General features: G+C 34.0%; 1 protein-coding gene across 1 annotated transcript; it reads right to left on the bottom strand.

Annotated features, from left to right (window-relative positions):
• Positions 1-876: 876 nt before the first annotated feature.
• Smp_004080 (putative mitochondrial 2-oxoglutarate/malate carrier protein) lies at positions 877-19,574 on the bottom strand. Its single transcript, XM_018793066.1, has 8 exons — positions 19,440-19,574; positions 18,326-18,387; positions 16,989-17,079; positions 15,708-15,914; positions 13,424-13,514; positions 8,109-8,199; positions 6,494-6,645; positions 877-1,444 (listed from the first exon to the last, which is right to left on the bottom strand). Exons 1-8 carry the CDS (start codon positions 19,505-19,507, stop codon positions 1,262-1,264), a joined length of 945 nt encoding a protein of 314 aa, XP_018647615.1. The 5' UTR covers positions 19,508-19,574; the 3' UTR covers positions 877-1,261.
• Between the last annotated feature and the right edge of the window lie 1,162 nt (positions 19,575-20,736).

The following is a 20,736-nucleotide window of genomic DNA, read 5'->3' as shown; positions in this document are numbered from 1 at the left end:
CAATTTGTTTACATGGATAGACTAATACCAAAGCCAAAAACCTTGAACATCACAATCTATCTATTGTCCACAAGACTTAGAAGTTATAACAGCAACCAACTTTCCAAACGAGTATAATCTTTGGTAAAAAAAACCTTAAGATCTCTGAACCATTTTTGTAAAAATTAGACTCAATACTAGTCTACTGAAAGTCAATCAACCAATTAGATTCTCAAACCAACGATAATCATAAAAAAGAAGTGATAGTCAGGGGGAGTTCGCTCTCCCTTTTGAAACGCGTATATAGTCACTACCAGAGAAGTCCTACTGACTGTATTCTCACAGTAGGGAGGTGTTGTCTACGAAATTGAGAGGACGACAAGCGAATGTCCGGCATCTAAACCGGTCTAGTGGTTTCGGAGTGTCCACCTAGGGGAGTTGGAAAACTCTGATTCCTGAAGAATAGTGGATGTGAGCTCTAGAATTCCGAGGGGTGAAATGACGTATGAACCTTTTCCTGGTTTCTGGCTGCTATGGGATCGTATCTCCTGACGTTGCTTCGCTACCTTGTGGATTAGATCTTAAGGTCAAAGAATTGGAGAGTGGCCTACTAAGAAAAACTTCCTGCTTCGATCTGGACACTCGAACAGTATCCTAGCCCACACAGAAATTTAATGATAACTTGTGTGGCCCACATATACTGTAATGCCTCTTTCTACCAATGTTTATGTGCTTAATTAGATAAATAAATATTAGCAGAATAGTGATTTGTGAAGATTATGGATACGTACTGATAAGGAGTCCCATACTAGGACGATACGAACGTCCAGTGCTTCCAAGTTTTCAATGGTGGTGGTCTGGCTTACATCGACTCATGAATTCAACTAAAAGAATAAATAACAGTCCACAATGAATTGTATTATATGCACTTACACAGAGATAGAATAAAAATTAAACATTGAATCACAAATGAAAGTGAAACGAATTGCATAAACAAAAACTTTCGATAGGTAAATTGAATCATTGTAACATTTAAATATCATCTAAGATAAATATTGCAATCAGAATTTTGAAGTGAAAACAAATAAATGATAGGAAACAATAAAACACTACTAGGAAACTCAAAATTAACTATGCAATACACACACACATACATACATATATAATTCCCTATGTATAGATAGTAAAAATGGAGCATACACAAATTATATACAATAAGGAATGCTATTGCTTTAATCGATACTAGAAAACATAATAAGAATAGTGAAGAATTGATTAATTTCTAAAGTCCACCGGAACGTTGACCACTTGTATCACCTATTATATGCTTTATATATAAACGATTTAATTGTTCTAAAAAGATAAATGTCAATACTGTATGAGGTCCAATACGTAAGAAATATGGTGTAAAACCTTTCCATAATGATGGAATACCTTCATTTCGTATTACTCGTAAAATAACATCCTAGAATAAAAGAAAAAAATTGTTTATATAAATAAACAAATGAAGAACTATGTTAAAAATACAAAACGTGTTTAAATCATTTTCTATTAAAGGTCACATTATCAGTTAGTCATAAGCAAAGTAGAACCTGATAAATACGTGCATAGAATTAGTAACATTATCAGTAGTAGTAGAGTAGAGCATGGCGAGCAGAACCACTGCACGAACGAATGCTTTAAAGGAGGGAACGAGTGTAGTGTGGTCTACTTATATCCATATAAGTAGAATATGGTGATGGTTAGACATGGAATGTATTTTGGCAGAAGACTGATAAGGAAAGAACTGAAATGAAGCGCAATTGGTAGGAAAATGCATGAACAATGGAATTAGAGAAGATGGATTGACATTTACAGAAGGAACAGTGAAGATTGAGACAATTGGTTGTTATTTTTCAATTTAACTGTTTGCTGTATGGTTATCAGAATTTAGTGAGATAGACTGTAATTTGTGTCTAAATACATTCGATTGTCCCCAACCGGTGTTTTGTTCACTGCAGTAGTAGTGGTAGAAAATATTTGACTCGGACAATGATTCGAGAAGAATGAATTCACCAAAGAAAAAAATATAACGTAATTTTAAGACACAAAATCACAGAGACAATAAAAAGTGAAAACGTTTGCACCATTATGACTGACTATGAACCATGTCATCAGCCAAAGTCTTAAACAACTGATTACAATAATCGCGTGAATTCTAACCAGACATTAGTCTGCACGTACCAATATAGCTTAGATCAATAGTTAATGACTTCATAGACTAGCACTATAATTTGGTTTGTTTCATACTGATGAATTGGAATAAAATAAAAAATAAAGATTTTTTTATCACTTAACTTTCCGTTACTAACTCAACAATTCCCAGTAGAAATGGGAAGTAGTGTACTATGGTGGATTAATTTCAAGATAAGGAAGAAATAACTATCTGTTAATGTCATTTGCTTAAAGATGTTTATATAACATAAATAAAACACGAAAATGAATCGTAAAGAATAATACACATTCACAAAATATCAGAAAATGTTTACAGTTTTGTATACTGAGTTATTGGTTAAATCAACTTTACACACATTGACTATTGACTAAATAGTAAAAAGATAATTTATCTGAATACACTCGGGGAAGTTATGCTCTATCATTCATCTCCCTATTCATTGCGGAGTTGAGAAAGTAATACTTAACGTAAAAATGAAGGAACACCAAAACCGAGCCGATAACGGGTAATTTCTTCGAGAGTATTGGCAAGATCCTCGTTTAAAATCAATTGATAAAAGTAGGCTTTAGGAAATTGTAAAGAATGACAAGAACCAATTATCAGGGTATAAACAACGACATTTCATAGATTGCTTGGGTTACTCAATAATAATGTTATTTATATAAAGAAAACCAAAGGTCAACTAGACAAATTAGAAGGCAAGAGAAAGATGATAAGGAAAACATGGTGAAATACACTACACTGATCAATAAATCAATATTGCCATGGTCTACTTTGACAACGTTTAGAATGATAAAAAAGCGCTACTAAACATGGAGAGAGGGTTTGAAGTTTCGCATCACTGAGGCCTCAGTAGACTTTAGTTTATAGCACTCTTCAAAAATGCATTAGAAAACTCAATTCGAAAGACACATTTTTACAGGTGAAGATGAAAACCATCTGTTAAGGGGACTCGACACACTTCTCCATGAGAAGAGGTGAATAACCAGCCTCCGTTTATAAACATACTAATTCGCAAGAAAGCGGATGGTTGCATCAAAAATTCGGTACATAGAAAGTATACATGGACAGGGCAATATCTTAGTTTTTATAGTCACCGTCTAGTCCGGTACAAACATGAATCAATAAAGAGCTTATTTAGTAGGACCAATCATATTTGCACTAACAACACTGTTAAAGAATGTTTATTCACTAAAGCTCATAAGCCGATAGAAAGGCAGGAATATGGCGAGAACTGCTACACTTTTGGTACCTAAAAAAATCGTCTATATTACCCTATCATTAAAAGTGACTAAAACAGTCTTACGTTGAAACGAAGAATTAAGTTGGCGATCAGTAGGACTTTTTACGCAGCCCAACTCGTCATTATCGAAGAAAAAAGTCTATATTTCACCAAACCCCACCTCTAAAAGAATATAAACGAGTGTCATATTCCCTTCGGTCTATAAATTTATATGTTTGTGCAGACATACAAATATAGAGAGGAGCAACTGGGACCTGAAAATGGCTGAACACAAACCTAATTGGCTACAAAAACAAAAGAATTCCAACTATTGAATAGAAGCACAGGATAGATGGACATTTTCTTCCATTGAGAAACATTTAGTTGAGATGACCTATATGGTTGATATTAAATCATCCCCTGTAGTGTTGTATAAGTATTCAAAGGCGTTTACTAAAGTTTGTTGAAGCCTTGACCACACGAAAATTGAAACTTATTTTATGTATTCATCAAAAGCAGTTTTTTTCAGCCTGGACCTACCCTGGTACTATTGATTTATTATTCAACGCAGTGTTTCACATTGTTTTATTTATTATCTTTGTTTTCTTCTAATCTTCTAATTTGTCTAGTTGAACTCTTATTTTTTCATATACAAATGCCTAGACAAGTATTTGTATGATTAGATTGTGTATGGCGCTGATATAGTTCCTATAATCTGTGTCTTGTCATTGCATTATTCAAAACTATCAAAGCGACTAACTGTTTTAGGTGTTATTGAACCAAAAGTAATTCCAAACAGTATGTTCGTCTTTTTTTAGATTTTTTGCAACATTCTTTACATCAGACTGTAATGAGTCATTTGAATTGGAATCGTAACAGGAATAAATATGATAGACTGATACAAAAAACTATTGTGTGACCTTATCTGACCTTTATATCTTTATTTGTAACATTAATAGTCATATGGTATACATTTCTATCCTAACCTTTCACTTACGTACGTCCATGCGTATACATGTTTTTTTTAATTGCCGTTTGCCTAAACTACGATTTTCGTACATCAGCTTGGTTATAAAGTCGGTGTAAAGCCAACCCCTTAAGCTTTATCTATTTATTTTTATCTTGTGGCGGAGTTTCTTTCTCTGAGCTACAAATCTTTTTCATCTCAAAATTCATTTTTAACACCTCTGTCTGCTTGGGGATACTCCACGGGTGCCCAGACTGAAGCAGGTAGTTTTCTTAGGGGGACACACCCGGAGCCTTCGACCTAAAGGTCTGATCCACAAGGCAGCGGAGCAATGTAGGGAGGTACAGTCCCATGGTAGTCGGTGACCAATAATTGGTTCATACGCCATTTGTTCCCTCAGGATCCTAGAGCTCTTGTGCACTATTGATTTGGAATCAGGGTTTTCCAACTCCCCTAGGTGGACTCGCCGTGTCCACCAACCCGGTTAAAGCGCCGGACATTCGCTTTTCGTCCTCTCAATTTCGTAAACAACAGTAATGCCACGAGAAGGTAGTGAGTAGGACTTTCCTGGCAGAGGCTATATACGCGTGGCCATGTGAGAGCATTTCGAAAGGGAGAACTAACTCTCCCCACTCTCGGCTGTACCAGGGCAAATGTAATTAACGATCATCGTCAACAAGTTATTTGTCTCAGGTCAAGTGGAAATTAAAATGCTATTATCTGAATTTTTCACTAGTTATTTCACGATCATTTTACTTATTTGACTCACAAGTATTGATAACGAATTTTTAATCACAATCTCACAAAACCTATACTTTATCAGACCTTAATTACATTAAGTACTTAGTGATTGATTATGAACCAACATCTTGACTTCGTCATTCAAGTCTGTTTCCACTGATTATCGACTTTGTAGTTAGCAGGATGAGTTGTTGTGCATCAGTTTGAGTAAATCTAACTTACTGTGGTTTATCATTAATGACGTACTGGTGATGTCTTGTGGTTTCTTTTTACTGAAAATAACATACTTCTTCATACAAATTTAGAGTGTGGATTAGGTCTGCACTAGAACAACTTTGAGTAAGTTCGTTCCTTTAATTTAATTTCACTTGAATACAATGAGGATTACCAGTTATTTCTCAAGGGGCGAGCTTGAAGTTTAGAATAATACGAATTGAAGCAAACAATCTAAGATGAACAAACAACACCAATTCGAAACATCTCAATGATCGAAAACATCCATATGAGATGTCCATTGATTAATTGTCGTTGCTTGCTATAAACACGGAGAGTCCCTTGTATGATTGTTGGAGAATAACCGTAGACGCTTATCACTGTTATTAGCTTTTAGAAATTTTTCAGATTGACTTTTTTTTAGCAAAGTTTCTTCTACGGGACGGGGTTGCTAACTCCCTGCCAACCCTCTGTCTCTATCCGAGCTTGGGACGAATAGTAACCCTAGAAAGGCTATAGGCACTGGGGATTAGAGACAGACATCAAAGGAATGAATAGCACTTGAAAACAACTGGAAAGCAGAGATCACGACAGAGTTGACTGGAGAATCCTTATCAGCCTAAGCCCCACTAGAGGTAACAGGACGTAACTAAGTAAGCTTTTTAAAATAACAGTACAAGTTCAACTACAAGGGTACTTACCTACTTTACTTAAATTACCTGTTTTTATCCTGAACTTATCTTGGGATTATTACATCAACCTAATTGCGGGACAGGTCTAACAACCAACCAAAGTATTCACCATTCACTCAACCCAAATTCAACTGTCATGAGTTTTTAAGCAGAAACTACAAAGAACATTTAATCACTTCCCAGATGTTGTAAACATTAACAGAGCTAATTCACTGAACATTATATGACAACTATCAATAAGAATCCATTCTAAAAGTGAACTGTAAACGTTTACTTGAAACAATACTTTAATGAAATTATATAAGAGATTACAAATGATACTTAAAACTGTTACTATCTTTAGTGGGCATAATCTTCAGCTAAAATAACGCTATTCAATCACTAGAGTAATAGTAAAAATATTTAATGAAAAATAATCAAGAATTTATTCCTTGATAGGTACGCAAAAAATAAAAGATTCTCACCCCCATATTTTTATACTCTGGTTTTCCATCAATAGTTTTCATATTTTGAATTCTGGTCTTAGCAATATCAATTGGTAAAGAGAAAACAGATGTAGTAAATCCACTTAATAAACTAGCCATTATATGTACACCTAAGCCATCAGTGAAATGACCTAGAGAAAGGAGATGAATTCAAAAACATGGATAAATTTACTTGATGAGTATAACCTATTATATAATAAATGATATACGGATTTATTACATGAAACTGTAATTATGATGACGATGATGTGGAAGACAAGAGTCAAGATTATCTGTTTGTTGACACTCATTTTACCAAGAATATTTGAATTGTTTAAAGATTTCTATCATATCAAAAATTCGATTGCACTATTATTTCTCTCACTCTATCTGACCCATATTTATTCGGATCATGGATCTCAAAATTTCACTTAACATATAAACTGACTCAAGTTAATATTTCACATGAGTCATATCAACATTAACAATTTTATTATAAGAAGGGGTTTTTTGTGGAAATTTGTGGAGACATCAACTCACTGAAGATAATTGGTGAACGGTTGCTCAACTTCGTGGTTTGGTTGGAGTTAGAAATAAACACCATGAGATGCCGGCTCAGTGGTCTATCGGTTAAGCGCTCGCGCGCAAGACTGATAGGTCAGGGGTTTGAATCTCGCGAGGCGAGGTCGTGGATGCGCACTGCTGAGGAGTCCCATAATAGGACGAAACGGCCGTCCAGTGCTTCCAGGTTTTCCCTGGTGGTCTAGCTTTAATTGACTCACGCTTTCAACTATTCAATTTTATATTTTGTTTGACAATCCTAAATTCACATGCTTTTACTTTAAACGATGCACTTTGCCTTAAACCTGGCCATTTTTCTGATTATTAGTTTGGATATATAATTGTAAAACCTGAAGAGGATTTATCAAAAAGAATATTCTCCGTTCAAATATTAGTCTTTTAAGATTTGAATTTACTAACTGTTGTCGTCCTTACCACACTGAAACATATAGCTGTTGTTTACATATACAGGTGATAGAAATACTATTATATGAATCAAAATAAATGTGAAATCAAAATTAGACACGACACTTTCTGGTGAAGTTTTTTCAGGAAAAAATCCTGAAAATAAGGTACCGAGAATCATATTACGATATAGGTTATTGATAAGTTCGAATGATTTAATTCCATCAGTTACTTTACGACTAAACTTTCGCTAATTTAAGACAGATGACACAGTGAGTATCGATAAGAAATAATTTTCTAAAATATAATAATTCCCGAAACATGCCTGATCAATAACAACGTTTTAGATTTCGAAGTGGAGTTTCTGACTTCAACTTTAAAAAAGAACCTAGTGAATCATGTACTAACCCTGCAATACTCTTCGAACACAGAACAAGCCAACAGTGTAACTAATAAAAGCGTTAAGTCGAATGAGTTCACTGAATGGTTTGATAGAGACCGTTTCATACAGTAGTAGTTTATACATTAATTAGTGGATTATAAATTAGTCATTTGTATTTGTATTAGATTTCAACATCAAACATCATAATGGAATGAAAACTAAATATTTTTTTTAGAAATATTTATTGAAAAATAAGCACTAACTTACCGATTTCAATAAGTTTTTGTTTGGCTTGAGAATAAGTGGCTAATTGTGCACCATTAACTACAGCTGCTCGACCCATAGTTGGGACTGCACCCTACAATATAAAATTAATGCAGGGAAATATATATATATATGCTTCTACAGAATCAAAAAACATTCAAGTAATGATTCGTTGGATTATAGGATATGATTTGTTCAGCAGTTGAATTTAGAACGACTGACAAAATGTATACTACCGATTAACTAGTGAAACAAAGAAGTGGTTATGAAAATATTGGGCGAAATGTTTACTTTAATATTTGGCTTAAAATAATTTCTATTGAGATATAACACATAGGACTTTTTTATTTAATTTTATGTTTCTTGACCGTTAATCCTTACATAAAAAGAATACACAATTGACCCTATAGATATAAACTTTATTTAGACAAACCTATACACATTAAGTAAAAGTACATTGAGAGAAGAATGATGAAGAGTATAAACATATACTTAGAGAAACTTCATACCAATCATACATCAAGTATAGTGTTGTAGAGATCGTTGGGTTTCATTGAAATCATGAATCTATCTAGTTTGAACCACCATTGAAAACCTGGAAGCACTGGGTGGCCGTTTGTCCTAGTATGGGAGTCCTCAGAAGTGCGTATATTCACGACTATGCAGGCGGGAATCGAACCCATAACCCTCGATCTTGCGAGCAAACACTTAGCTTATAGATCACTGAGCCAACATTTAACAGTGTTAATGTCTAACTCGTAGATGTGGACTGCTGAGGAGTTCCATACTAGGAAGGAACGACTATTTGGTGCTTCCAGGTTTCCAATCGTGGTCTAACATCGATGGGTTCATGATTTCAGTGACAAATCATTTACTTTCATAGAATAGGTTTGACCGATGTATATGAACTCGAGGATTGTAAAATAGAACATACACTCTGATAAAATTGAAGCTAAATAGGTTATAAATATTGGTGTTTTAGCTTGGTCATTTCCGAAATGTGAATTGGACAAACATTGATATCATTTTTATATGTGATTTTTATTTATTATTGGTTAAGGATAAACGAAAGGTATTAGAAATCATGAAAATGAACATTTCAATTAGAGTGTGAATTCCATCTGATAAACAAATATACAATACAAACGAAAATTCGGAAGCGTTAGGTACCTAAGAAAATTACCGTACATTTTCATCGATTTCAACGTTTATATGGATGAATTATCCACCACAAACTTTATGGAAATGTAATTATGAACAAAAAGTAACAATTTTTTATAGGATAGATGGAATGCATCTAACAGTGGGATCTTGGACGAGCGTTTCGTCCTATTCGGGAGTAGTTAGTTGGTTGCACATGAAACACAGAATTAATGTTCACTTCAGGATGCCAACCCAGTACCTTTTGCTCCAACCGCCTAATCCGTTATCCACATATTTACTGAGTCCAGATAGTTGCTAGCTTGTGACAAACTAAAGCTTATAAAAATTCAGTTACACAAAGGAACATTAGCTATCTCAAGATTACAAGTACACACCTAAGGTAGGCCTAATTGCTTGTATGCCATCAAAAGGTCAAAGATGAATACTACCACATATCTACTGAACTATATATATATATATATATATATATATATATATATATATACCGAATATTTGGAAGTTGTAAGAACGCAAATTGGTGTAAACCTGAAAACTGTTACAAACTGTTACATCAGTAGTTATCTCGGGAGATTATCATCAAATTAAACAAACCCCCATAAGAATATCACAACTCACTAGAAAAACAAAACAAACATACACTAGAATTCACTCAGTATTGTTTGTTTGAATTTTCCCATTGATGTTTAGGACTGCAACTGGTCAGTCTCTTATTGGCCATATATACATACTGTGAGTATTGCCTCGTTATTGCCTTAATTCACAAGCATTATAAGCAAAGATGGATAGTGGCTAGCAGTGGAATCTAGTTTGACGCGCGTTTCGTCCTATTTGGGACTCGTCAGCTGGATGTACCTGTATCTCAGAGTTGATGTTCACTCTCCGACTCGAACCCAGTACCTTTCGCTTCAAACGTCATCGCGTTATCCACTCGGCTACTGGCTATCAGGACTCAGTACTGGGTTCGAGTCCTAGAGTTAACATCAACTCAGATGCAGGTACATCCAGCTGACGAGTCCCAAGTAGGACGAAATGTGCGTCCTGAATTCCACTGCTAGCCACTATCCATCTTTGCTTATAAATATACACTAGGTTTTATATGGTAATATTTTAATGATTTACTATAAAAACAAAACGCACACGCTTCCTACGATTCACATAGTAGTATGAGATGAGTGAAAGTGAGATAACTAAACATGACCTAATAAATTCCAGTTCATTGTTCAATCTAGTTTTCTTTATTATTTGTCTACATTGATTATCTACTTAACGAGTTACATTTAATTCATCTGATAACTTTATCGATTTATTTTTTGACCCAGTTGAGATTCATGAGGTCATTGTGTAATGTGATAAGTTTAAACCGTTAATATAATTTAACATCATTATTCTTTTTGAATATTATATCAAATATTTACATTAGACATCATGAATGGCATTATTTAATGGCTTGTACCGATTATTAACCGTAGTCCGTTATCTATGGAATTTTGCGGCATCTGCAAATTTTTCGCATAAACCTTTTCATCAGAACTCATTAAAATTTTACAATACACAAATTGACTATCGTCTTAATACAAATTCAAATATTATAATGTATGATAGGAATAAATATATTTGGCAAATCGTTTGAATATACCTAAGCTTCTGAATTCGTAGAACAATAAGATCAACTAAACTATCTTTGCCGTCCATAATTAAGTGTAAATAGTTTATGAAATACAAGTTTATGTGTTACGTTTTGGGAGATTTATGTGAGTTGTCCATACCGAAGTAGGTGTGGTGGGATTCGAACATGTGATATAATCGTTGGAAACTGAGTACTTTATCCATCGAACCATCTTTCACTAATGATTAAAAAATCGGACGAAACAAATTATGTATAAGAACTATTTATTATCAAAAACTGGAAATGTGGTGACCCAAAATTCTGGCCAGTTAATATAAATCAAAGGTTCTAAAATTTTCACACAATATCTCCTATTTATCTTAACTGTCAATCTGACCGCATTACTACTAAATTAAATCTATATTTTTTCTTCCAGCCATACGGAACGTAGAATTTGACAAATAAGTGAATCGGTTTAAGATGTCATACGACTTTAGCACAGCCAGATAAAATTATTTCAAAACAAATCGCAGAGTAGTAGAAGTAGCAACAGTATTACTAAGTAATAGAAAAAATTGGGTATGGAAAGAAAAGTAGTAGAAGATTTTGGGATTCGGGTTCCGAAGGAAGACAAGGAATAAATGCACACCCACCACTGTGAACGGTTCTGAGCAATTACACCCAAAGTCTCTAATCACTGATCACAATAACCTCTCAGACTTCAACCAGGTAGTCTACACTTATTAACATGGCATAGTTCAATTGCCAGTTACTTCATGCACTGGTTCTACATCTTGGTTTGGTGGGCCCTAACGTTTTCCCAACATCCTACGATCTCAAATAGTGGCTGGGAATACGTAATAAATGTCCCAACCACCTCAGTTAGTGAAGATTCACCAAACCATCAATGAACTTAACATATTTACCTAGCAACCTGCCTCTGACCTGAACATTGCTCACTCGGTGATCCAAAGAAATAGGAACGATGCTTTGAAGATACCTATGATCAAATACTAGTAACCTAAAAATATCCTCTGTTCTTAACGACCTCGCGGTTAAGGCCTTCGATTTTTAACCACCAAGTCCCTGATTTGAACCCCTCTCCATCTACTTCGGTTTGGGAAACTGGGTAGAACCATTAGCCATAACACTTAGTGCGGCTCATACGCAAGTATCTGGTAGAGGAACTAGTTTTGATTTCTTTAATAGTCATGTTTTATATCCACAAAGCAGAGCATAGCGAACTCTTACGCAACAAACTCGTCTTTTGGTTAGTATACAAAAATCTCGCCTACACCACTGGTAATGCGAGTTGGCAAAGGTCAATCGGGTTTCCTGAATCCGTGCCGAGATTTTGTCAGGCACCAGCACATCAAGATTGATGAAACGGTGAAGCAGTCAATGTACTCAACCATTTCTATTTCCTAGGACAACGTCAAAGACCAAGGTATTTTAGTGATAGGATACAAAGGCTGTGGATTGTGTACACTAATTAACTATGATGTATGCATCAGATTCACACTTTTAGCCTTTTTTTTAAGACTCCAAAGTTTTGACATCTGATTGTTAGTGGTTGAAAGTTGGACAAGCTATCAGTATGATTCATTGGTACTGTAGATTTTAAGACAAAAAACTCTAGTCTGATTTACTTACGATTATTCTGACTTGTAGGCTTTAATTTTTATAATCAGAAGGCTTGATTTTTGAGAATAGTCTTAATAAGTTAAATGCTGAAATTTAAACAAGCCTAAATTAATCGAATACGTAAAATATCTCCACAATCATTCGATTATATATATATATATACCTTACAATATATATAACATATATTACTACAAGTATTTGTAGTAGATACTCGTAGAAGATACTCGTAGGTTACTAGTATTTGACCACAGATGCCTTAGAAATATTGCTCGCATCTGCTGGGATAACCGGGTAAGTAATAGTGAGGTTAGACGCAGGGTATTAGGGAACGATGGTAAATCAGTTGATGAGGTGATGAATCTTCATCGACTGAGATGGTTGGGCCATGTGTTACGTATGCCTGAACACCGATTACCACGACGCGCTATGATGACTAGTATTGGGGACGGTTGGAAGAGAGTTAGGGGCGGCCAAACCAAAACATGGCATCAGTGTTTGAAGTCACTAACTTCTAGTCTGAGCCATGTTGGCAGATGCAGACTACCTGGTTGGGGTCCGCGTGACTATCGTAACCAATGGTTGGAGGACTCTAGGTGACATGGCTCAGAATCGATCACAATGGCGTAGTTGTAAACACTCTTTATCTTCCCTTAAACCTTGAGACTAAAATTGCTTCATATCTCTCTTCCTTCCTGTACTATATCTTCATATACAACCTATAATTTATATACTACTACCAACACTAAATTAACTACTATGAATCCGGTGTTCATCTTGTTGTGCTAACGAGGTATGGCAACTTGGACCGATGCATATATGTGCCTGGTCCTACGTTGTAGCTGACTGACTGACTACAAGTATTTAGAAAATAGATATAATATTAATACTAAGTTAGTTTACCTACCCGCCACAATGTTAACACTCCTTCTTCACGAGCGATTCTTGTTAGAGCATTGAATACATTGGAATAATTGAGACGTTCTGCTGGTGGTAATCTTATGAATTAAAATATTCACAAACAAAAAAGTTAATTACTTATTAAATTATATAAATTGATTTCGGGTTAGAAAATTGGATTGTTTTAGTAAACATTAAATTTAACAGATAGTTTACAAATGTATATAATAAGATGAACTTTGTAATGTTATGGTGAGTGTTCATGGGGAGAGAGATAACATAAATGGCCGATTTTGTGGTTTATAGATTATAGATCGAATTTCCAAACCGTAAAAAAGAATGTCTTATGAAATAACTCAAACATTTTAATTTTACCAATACAATTTTCTTCGTGATTGCGGACATATATATACTGACGGTGAAATATATGTGTGGATTAAAAGTGTTAAATTACAGATATTATCGAAGCCTAATCCGCCTGTAAGAGAATCATCAACTGAACATGAAATGTTACTACATCTTCCAGTATGATTAAGCTGACAAGTGCTAAATATGATCAAAATAACACAAAGAACCAATTCATGAAAGTCATAACTATTGCTCTAAGCCATGTATACTACTTAGTTAGGATAACCATAATGTTATGAATCGATGATCTAGAAGCTTAGAAAAAACAGTTCAAAATCAATCGCATGTGCGCAAACTGTCACCGTGCTTAATCATATCTTCTACTCTAATTTTTTTAAGGATTATCTCCTGTTCAGTTTCTATCTGTGTATCGTTAAGATATGGTTGTTTAGATTTTACATTGTCACCTGTGTCTCTGTTATGACTGAAATAATTTACAATTAGTCGATGATGAGTTGTATGAATAGAAAGCTAGTCAATCATAAGCAACCTGACACCTGAGACATATGCTTATTGATCCAAGTTAGCACTTGGCTTTGGATCATATTGTTTGTATGAATATTAATGATACTATCTGGTTCTCAAACAAAAGTAAGCGGGAGTGAGGTTCGAACACCCTACCTAGTAATTGTAAGTCGAGTTTTCAAACAATACACCACTGTTAATAACACTCCAGTGAACTTTAAGGTACTATGCTTTACAGAGGCCCGAGGTGAAACATGATCATTGATTTACTCTAATATGAAAACAAACTAAGACCTACATATAAAGATATGGGGAACAATTGTAGGTCCGGAGAGCGATTTTGGTAGAAATAGGTTTTCTAGGTTGGGTGATTTACGAGTGAAGCTTTCGTTATCTTTCTAAACAAAACCAGCAAAAAAGTCAAATTGAAGTGAGGCATTCAATTTTCTTCACATATAATTAACAGCTTGCTCAATCGTTTTTTATTTTGATTAGTTGTTGTTAAAATTTGACTTATTGTTTTCCCTTTGATTATTGACCTTATAGTTGTTCACGATTTTTCTAATTAGTTAATAAGTTGGATCAATTTTGATAAGTTCACTAGTTGATAGTTTACCTGAGTGCCAAACTATTAAAAATTCTCCGATCTCCTTTGTATTCCCTCTGTCCAACATATCAAAATCTTCTCAACTGAACATTTATCCAAAATTGTCTGAGTGAATCGATATAAGTGAATATAAATCGTGGTTTTTGACGGCTAGTTGGTGGGCATCAAGATGTCTCCTTTCTTTTTCGTCTGCACTGAGCAAAATGTAACTGTTTGTAAAGATCGTTTGAACTACGAGGACAGGTAGGTATTCATTTCTACTGAGTGCAATAGGATTTAGTAATACGTCAAACACTTCAGTCATTCACCCTTCCTGATAGGTGGAAAAACCTTTTTGAATTATTCTTACACCTTTAATATCGACTTGATAGTTGTCGAAAATAGTATGTACTGTTTTTGCTGATTTAACTTGCAGATTCTAGAGTTACACATGATCATCAGGTTGTTATATAGCTTAGGTGTTTCTCGGAACAAGTCAAGATTTCACGTGAAGACTCTCCAATACAGATACAATCTAATTTGTAAACATAATTCTGTGTAGCAGCAAACAGGATTCTACTTTTATTTCGGACTAAAACATTTAGACAATATTAGTTGATTTTGACAATGCATCAGTTTTGTGTTGCCTTAAGATTCATTGCAGTTCGCTTGTTGAATCAAACAATGAATCATTTTGTTTTTGATGTTTATAGGAGAATTACTGAATTCTAATTTTACTATTATAAGCAGTCCAACCAATAGTTAATTTAATTTAAATTAAAAAGTTAAACCCTGGTAATGATACTTATAAAACCTATATATATAGTATTACCTGCCATCGGATGTCATACGGATAAGACAAATTTCAGCTGGTGTACCAATGAATGCGCCGCATATCCCAGCAGTTACAGCTATACTTATTTTAGTGAAGAAATTGGGAGATTCTTTTTTTCGCTTTGTATATTGTTCAAATAAATTTGTATAGATGCCTAGACGTGCAGTTGAGTAGGTGGCTTGACGAAGTAATCCAGCTGATAAACTAAAAGAACAGTTAAATAGTTTTTATTTGTTTATTCAATATTATTGTTATAAATTATTCAGCTAGAAAATATTGATGGCATTTAAGTGGCAAATAATGTTGTGCTATAGGTGACACTAACGATAAGATTATGTAATTTTATGATTAGCATAGAAAATTACCTAGACTACAGTAAGCATCTAAGGCAAATAAATTTGGCACGATAACTTTATGAAAGACGTGATTTTTAGATGTACTCCATGTTCGAAGTGAATGTAAAACTAAGTAGTAATCCAATTTAGCAACAAAACCAAAGTTTGAGTACTAACCCATTTGTTTACGACCACGTTTTAGGGGCTATAACAGTTGGCTTAAAAATCAACATCAATGGTCCACAGTTTAAACTTGAATTAATACACGATACAGTGTGATATTATATATCAGAGGAGAATGAGGGACTATATCCATCACCATTTCAGTATTTTAGTAAAAATCCATACCATTCATCAAATCGTCAGCCTACTTATTCAAGTACCATACGGTAATTAACTTTACCTGTAAATGAGATTTAAGTCGATCCCATTATAATTAACTCTATGATTTCTGTTGGTGTAAATCGGTAACACTGTCAAAGTTTTGATAGCCTGCTTCCTGTCGTATGAATATAATGGATGATTCAGTGGGATCAGCCCAAAGAAACCAATCAAATCCAGCAATGATCTACGATTTCGACAAGAATCCCAAACAACATAAGAGAAAAACGGTTTACTTCAATTTGAATGTCTTTATTTACTGTCTACATCTTACTGTTCCACAGTATTATTAGTATTAACTTAGGAAAATTACTTCTTCCCAATTAGCCCCTTTTCAAACTTCGGTATCAATATATAGTTTTGGAAATATTATTTTAATAAAACGGTCAAAAAGCAGTTAGATACTAGTGAATTCGGTCAAGCACTTAACAATAATCACCAGACAGTTTATTTATAGGTCAGTCTAATTCAACTTCATGCTTCAGAACCGTATGATTGTTAGCGTGGAATCTAGTTAGATACTAATGAAATGAGAATCAATAAATCCTGAAAATAAACTAACCCTGAGTATATTGCCAAAAATCCTTCATTTTTAATAACTGATAGAAGCACCTGAAGACTATTACGTTGACCAGAAGTAGCACTTCCGATACCTGTCAATTTAACAACAGAATGTATGTAAATAAATACTTGATAAAATACACTGGACCATAACAATCGATTTGCAGCCATTCAAACGATTATGTTTGATAAATTAAACGGATGTAGTGTGCATACCGAATGAGTTTACGGAGAGTTATTTGATTGTAATTGTTTCCTGCTTAAGACATTTTCTAACAACCAGTCACACTATCGTGTTAAACTATATAAAATTTTTACAAAGTGCATAAAATACAAACTGTTGAAAGACATGGAGGTTACAGATGGAGTTGACAATTTAGTTACTCCTATTATAATTTTACCATTGATAGCACTTTCAAAACAGATTTTAAGTAAATATTTTGCCATATGGATAATTTTTAACCTGAAGGAAGACTCATGATGTTGAGTATATAGATAGTATCGTTTAACTGTAAAACAACATGCAGGCTACTGAAAGTGCATTCGACTATTTACTGAACAGTATGGTATTTAATTTGAATCACAAACTTATAAGGTACTTTTACAATGTTAGTAAAAGCCTGTGCCTGAACACTCATTTCGTGGTGTTTTGTTGGAAACAGTCACTAGTTTGTGTATCCGAGTAGCTGTGAGCGGTGATGATGCAGATATGGATCTAAAAACACCTAATTCCATAGAAATCCTCAGTTTCTGATTAATTTTGTTTCAAGTGGATACTTGAGGGCTGTTTCGTTGTATTCTGAAGTTCCTAAGGTGTAAGGATTCGTGAATAAGGCTGAACCCCCGGGCAACTAGTATTGTAGCAAATCAGAGGAAAATATCGATAAAAGACTGGTGTCAATGGTCGTTTAAATAACAAATGTTGCTTTAGGATTTCATAAATATCTACTTACTTGATAAAAAGAACAAATAAACTTAACTAATTCAAAATAGAAAGGTCTCAGATAACTGAATGAGTAGGATTTAATAATCGGTAGCCAATAAATTGATCGTATTTCCAGATAGAAGTATGGAGCTACGATATTCTTCCTATTCTTATAAAACTGGACTATACCCGGAATTGAAGCTAGGAAGCTTATTCATGGATATAAAAGTATACCGGACATTAGTTATATAGTCGGCATTCGATATTAGAAATACTGTTAGATAAATGATAACGTGATGAATGAAACTTGTTTACGATCTTAGAGTGGCTCAACGATCAAATTTGTTATTTCTCTTAATGAATACAGATAACACAAAATAAGAGAAGTTGGAAACCCAAAAAGAATGTCTTACCGCTCATTTGCATCCTATTTTTGACGAGGTCCAAAGGTTGAACGCAAACAGAAGCACACATTCTGTAAAGTCAAGTAGTGGAAAGTGAGACTCACATTAATACTGAGGATATTCATTCTAATGATAAGTAATCAAAACTCATGGTACAAGATCAATGTTGGTAGAGTAAGTCATTGTCAGCAAAGTATGAGTGATGGTCATATACCGCAACACGCCGAGGTTGAAATTATGAGAAAGATTAAATATACTATTTTCACAAGGTACATATTTGAAATTAATAAGAGGTGAACTGAAAGTGAAAATAATGACTGGATCAACTATTGTAACCCAGATAGGAACATGATTAAGAAGTCAGAATCAGCGTATTTTGTTTATCACAGTTCACCACTTAGATGCATCTCATAAACAATAGCTTAAGTAATAAGTGCTGTGACTCATTCTAGTACAAGTTATAGATATTGAGTTTTAAAATATTTTCATAAAGCCAATGAGACTACTAAATGCATGCATGTTCAAATACCACATTTTGAGTATATTAGATACGTAAGAATTAACGATAGTGCTTGGTTGTCAGAGGAAATTGCAAAACCTGTTTGAACCTATAACTTTATAATCCATAATCCAGTACCAAAACTAATGATAATAATGAGACATTAGTAAATCAAAACACAAATATAACAAGGCTACACATTTCAACGATTATCGTTTACAATTCGAGAACTATAAACATTCCTAAGCTAAAGCCAATAATATATATTGAGGGAGAGATGAAACAATTAATACACTGTAGTGAATGTAAAGGGTTGTAAAACAGATGATAATGATTGATGTCAATGTCTAACTTGGAAAATAATCTTTTTCTAATCAACTAGAATATCATTAATAATTTAGAATTTCGACCAAAACAAATATACGATATTCATACTCTTTAAATACATTTACCACAAAATCACTTCACAGAACAAATGTTTATGACCATAACAAAGAATTCAAACTATTGCAGGTCAACTATGAGACAGAAAATATGGAGACGAAACGTATATAGACAACAACTTAAAAAGGTTGTATATGATCAAATGGTAGAGTAGCATAAACGTATTCGCATTTAACATACCCAGAAGTTCCACCCAATATAAACTTCATAGTAGGAGGTACCTCAACCTTCTTTTTTTCGGTCTGCATTGTTGAAAAATATGACTACGCACTTTCTTTAAATGAATATATAGATATGGAATCGGTACACTTAACCGTAAACAGCTGATACTAAAATGAAAATCACAGACGATTGAGAGAAAACACTGAATACAAAAGTACGAACCTGAATAATTATCTCGCTAATTTATATCTATAAAATCGGGTATAATTTGGCATCAAATATATAATGCACCACAAAATTTAAGAAACAATATTGTGGAGAAATATAAAACAGAAATGAAGCCAGAAAAAATAACTATGACATATAAAGCCCAATCTAATGAAAAATACAACCAAGGACTTTTTCCTATCAGTTTCTATGAAGGTCATGAGGAATGTAAACGAAAAATAAAAGAGGATCAATATCGGCTCCCGATCTGAGATATGTCTGATAACACCTAAAGTATTTGAGTTGCATGATCTCTAGGATCCTAACCAAGAAGTGACGGATCGACAGATACCAGCTTTTATTCTAAGGTGTCATCATAATACATCCAAACCAGTGACAGCAGCGTTTAGTGTGATGGCACTAAGTAGACAATCGTTTCCTTGCTGAACCTCATCATCACTAGCATTGAATTGGGAGGGGGCTAAAGAAAACAACTGAATATTTTTCTTATAATTAATCATCTACTTCACTACATAAACATATATAAGGTTACAAAACGACAATTTATGGATTACAGTTCTCATTATGCACAAAAAGGAAGCTCTACGTGATCAAGACTATTTAAATAATACCGCTGATTACAAGGAATCTGTGGTACAGATATCGTAAGCTAACGATTATCATGGAGATAAATTTTAGGAGCTTAGGAGAAACAATGAAAGTTGAAATAAACTAGGACGGGACAATGTGTAAATTTCACGCACCAAAAATCAATTATATACTCCTGAGAATTTTTTGATACAGGATGGTGCACAATTAATTGGGGTCTCTCAGTTTAAATAGATTAGATGAAGTGACACATCAGATATTATTTAACAGTTTAGTGTCCTAAAAAAATAGAAATTAACTAGGTACTGATTTTTGAGTAGATTAGTATCAAATAAGTTTAATCAAAGACAGAAAACTATCATTTCATCATTTCGCACACAACAAGCAACAATCTGGCTGGTAAGACTAAATGACTGTTTTAAACCAGTGTGAAGAATTAGGACTGTGATTCGCAATTTATAGTTACGGTTAGAAAGTAGATCTAGGGTTTTCAACAAGA

This window comes from Schistosoma mansoni, chromosome 1 (assembly GCF_000237925.1).
Source record: "Schistosoma mansoni strain Puerto Rico chromosome 1, complete genome".
NCBI lineage: Eukaryota > Metazoa > Platyhelminthes > Trematoda > Strigeidida > Schistosomatidae > Schistosoma > Schistosoma mansoni.
Note: the sequence above shows the minus strand (reverse complement) of the source record. Positions and strands in the feature narration are given on the sequence as shown.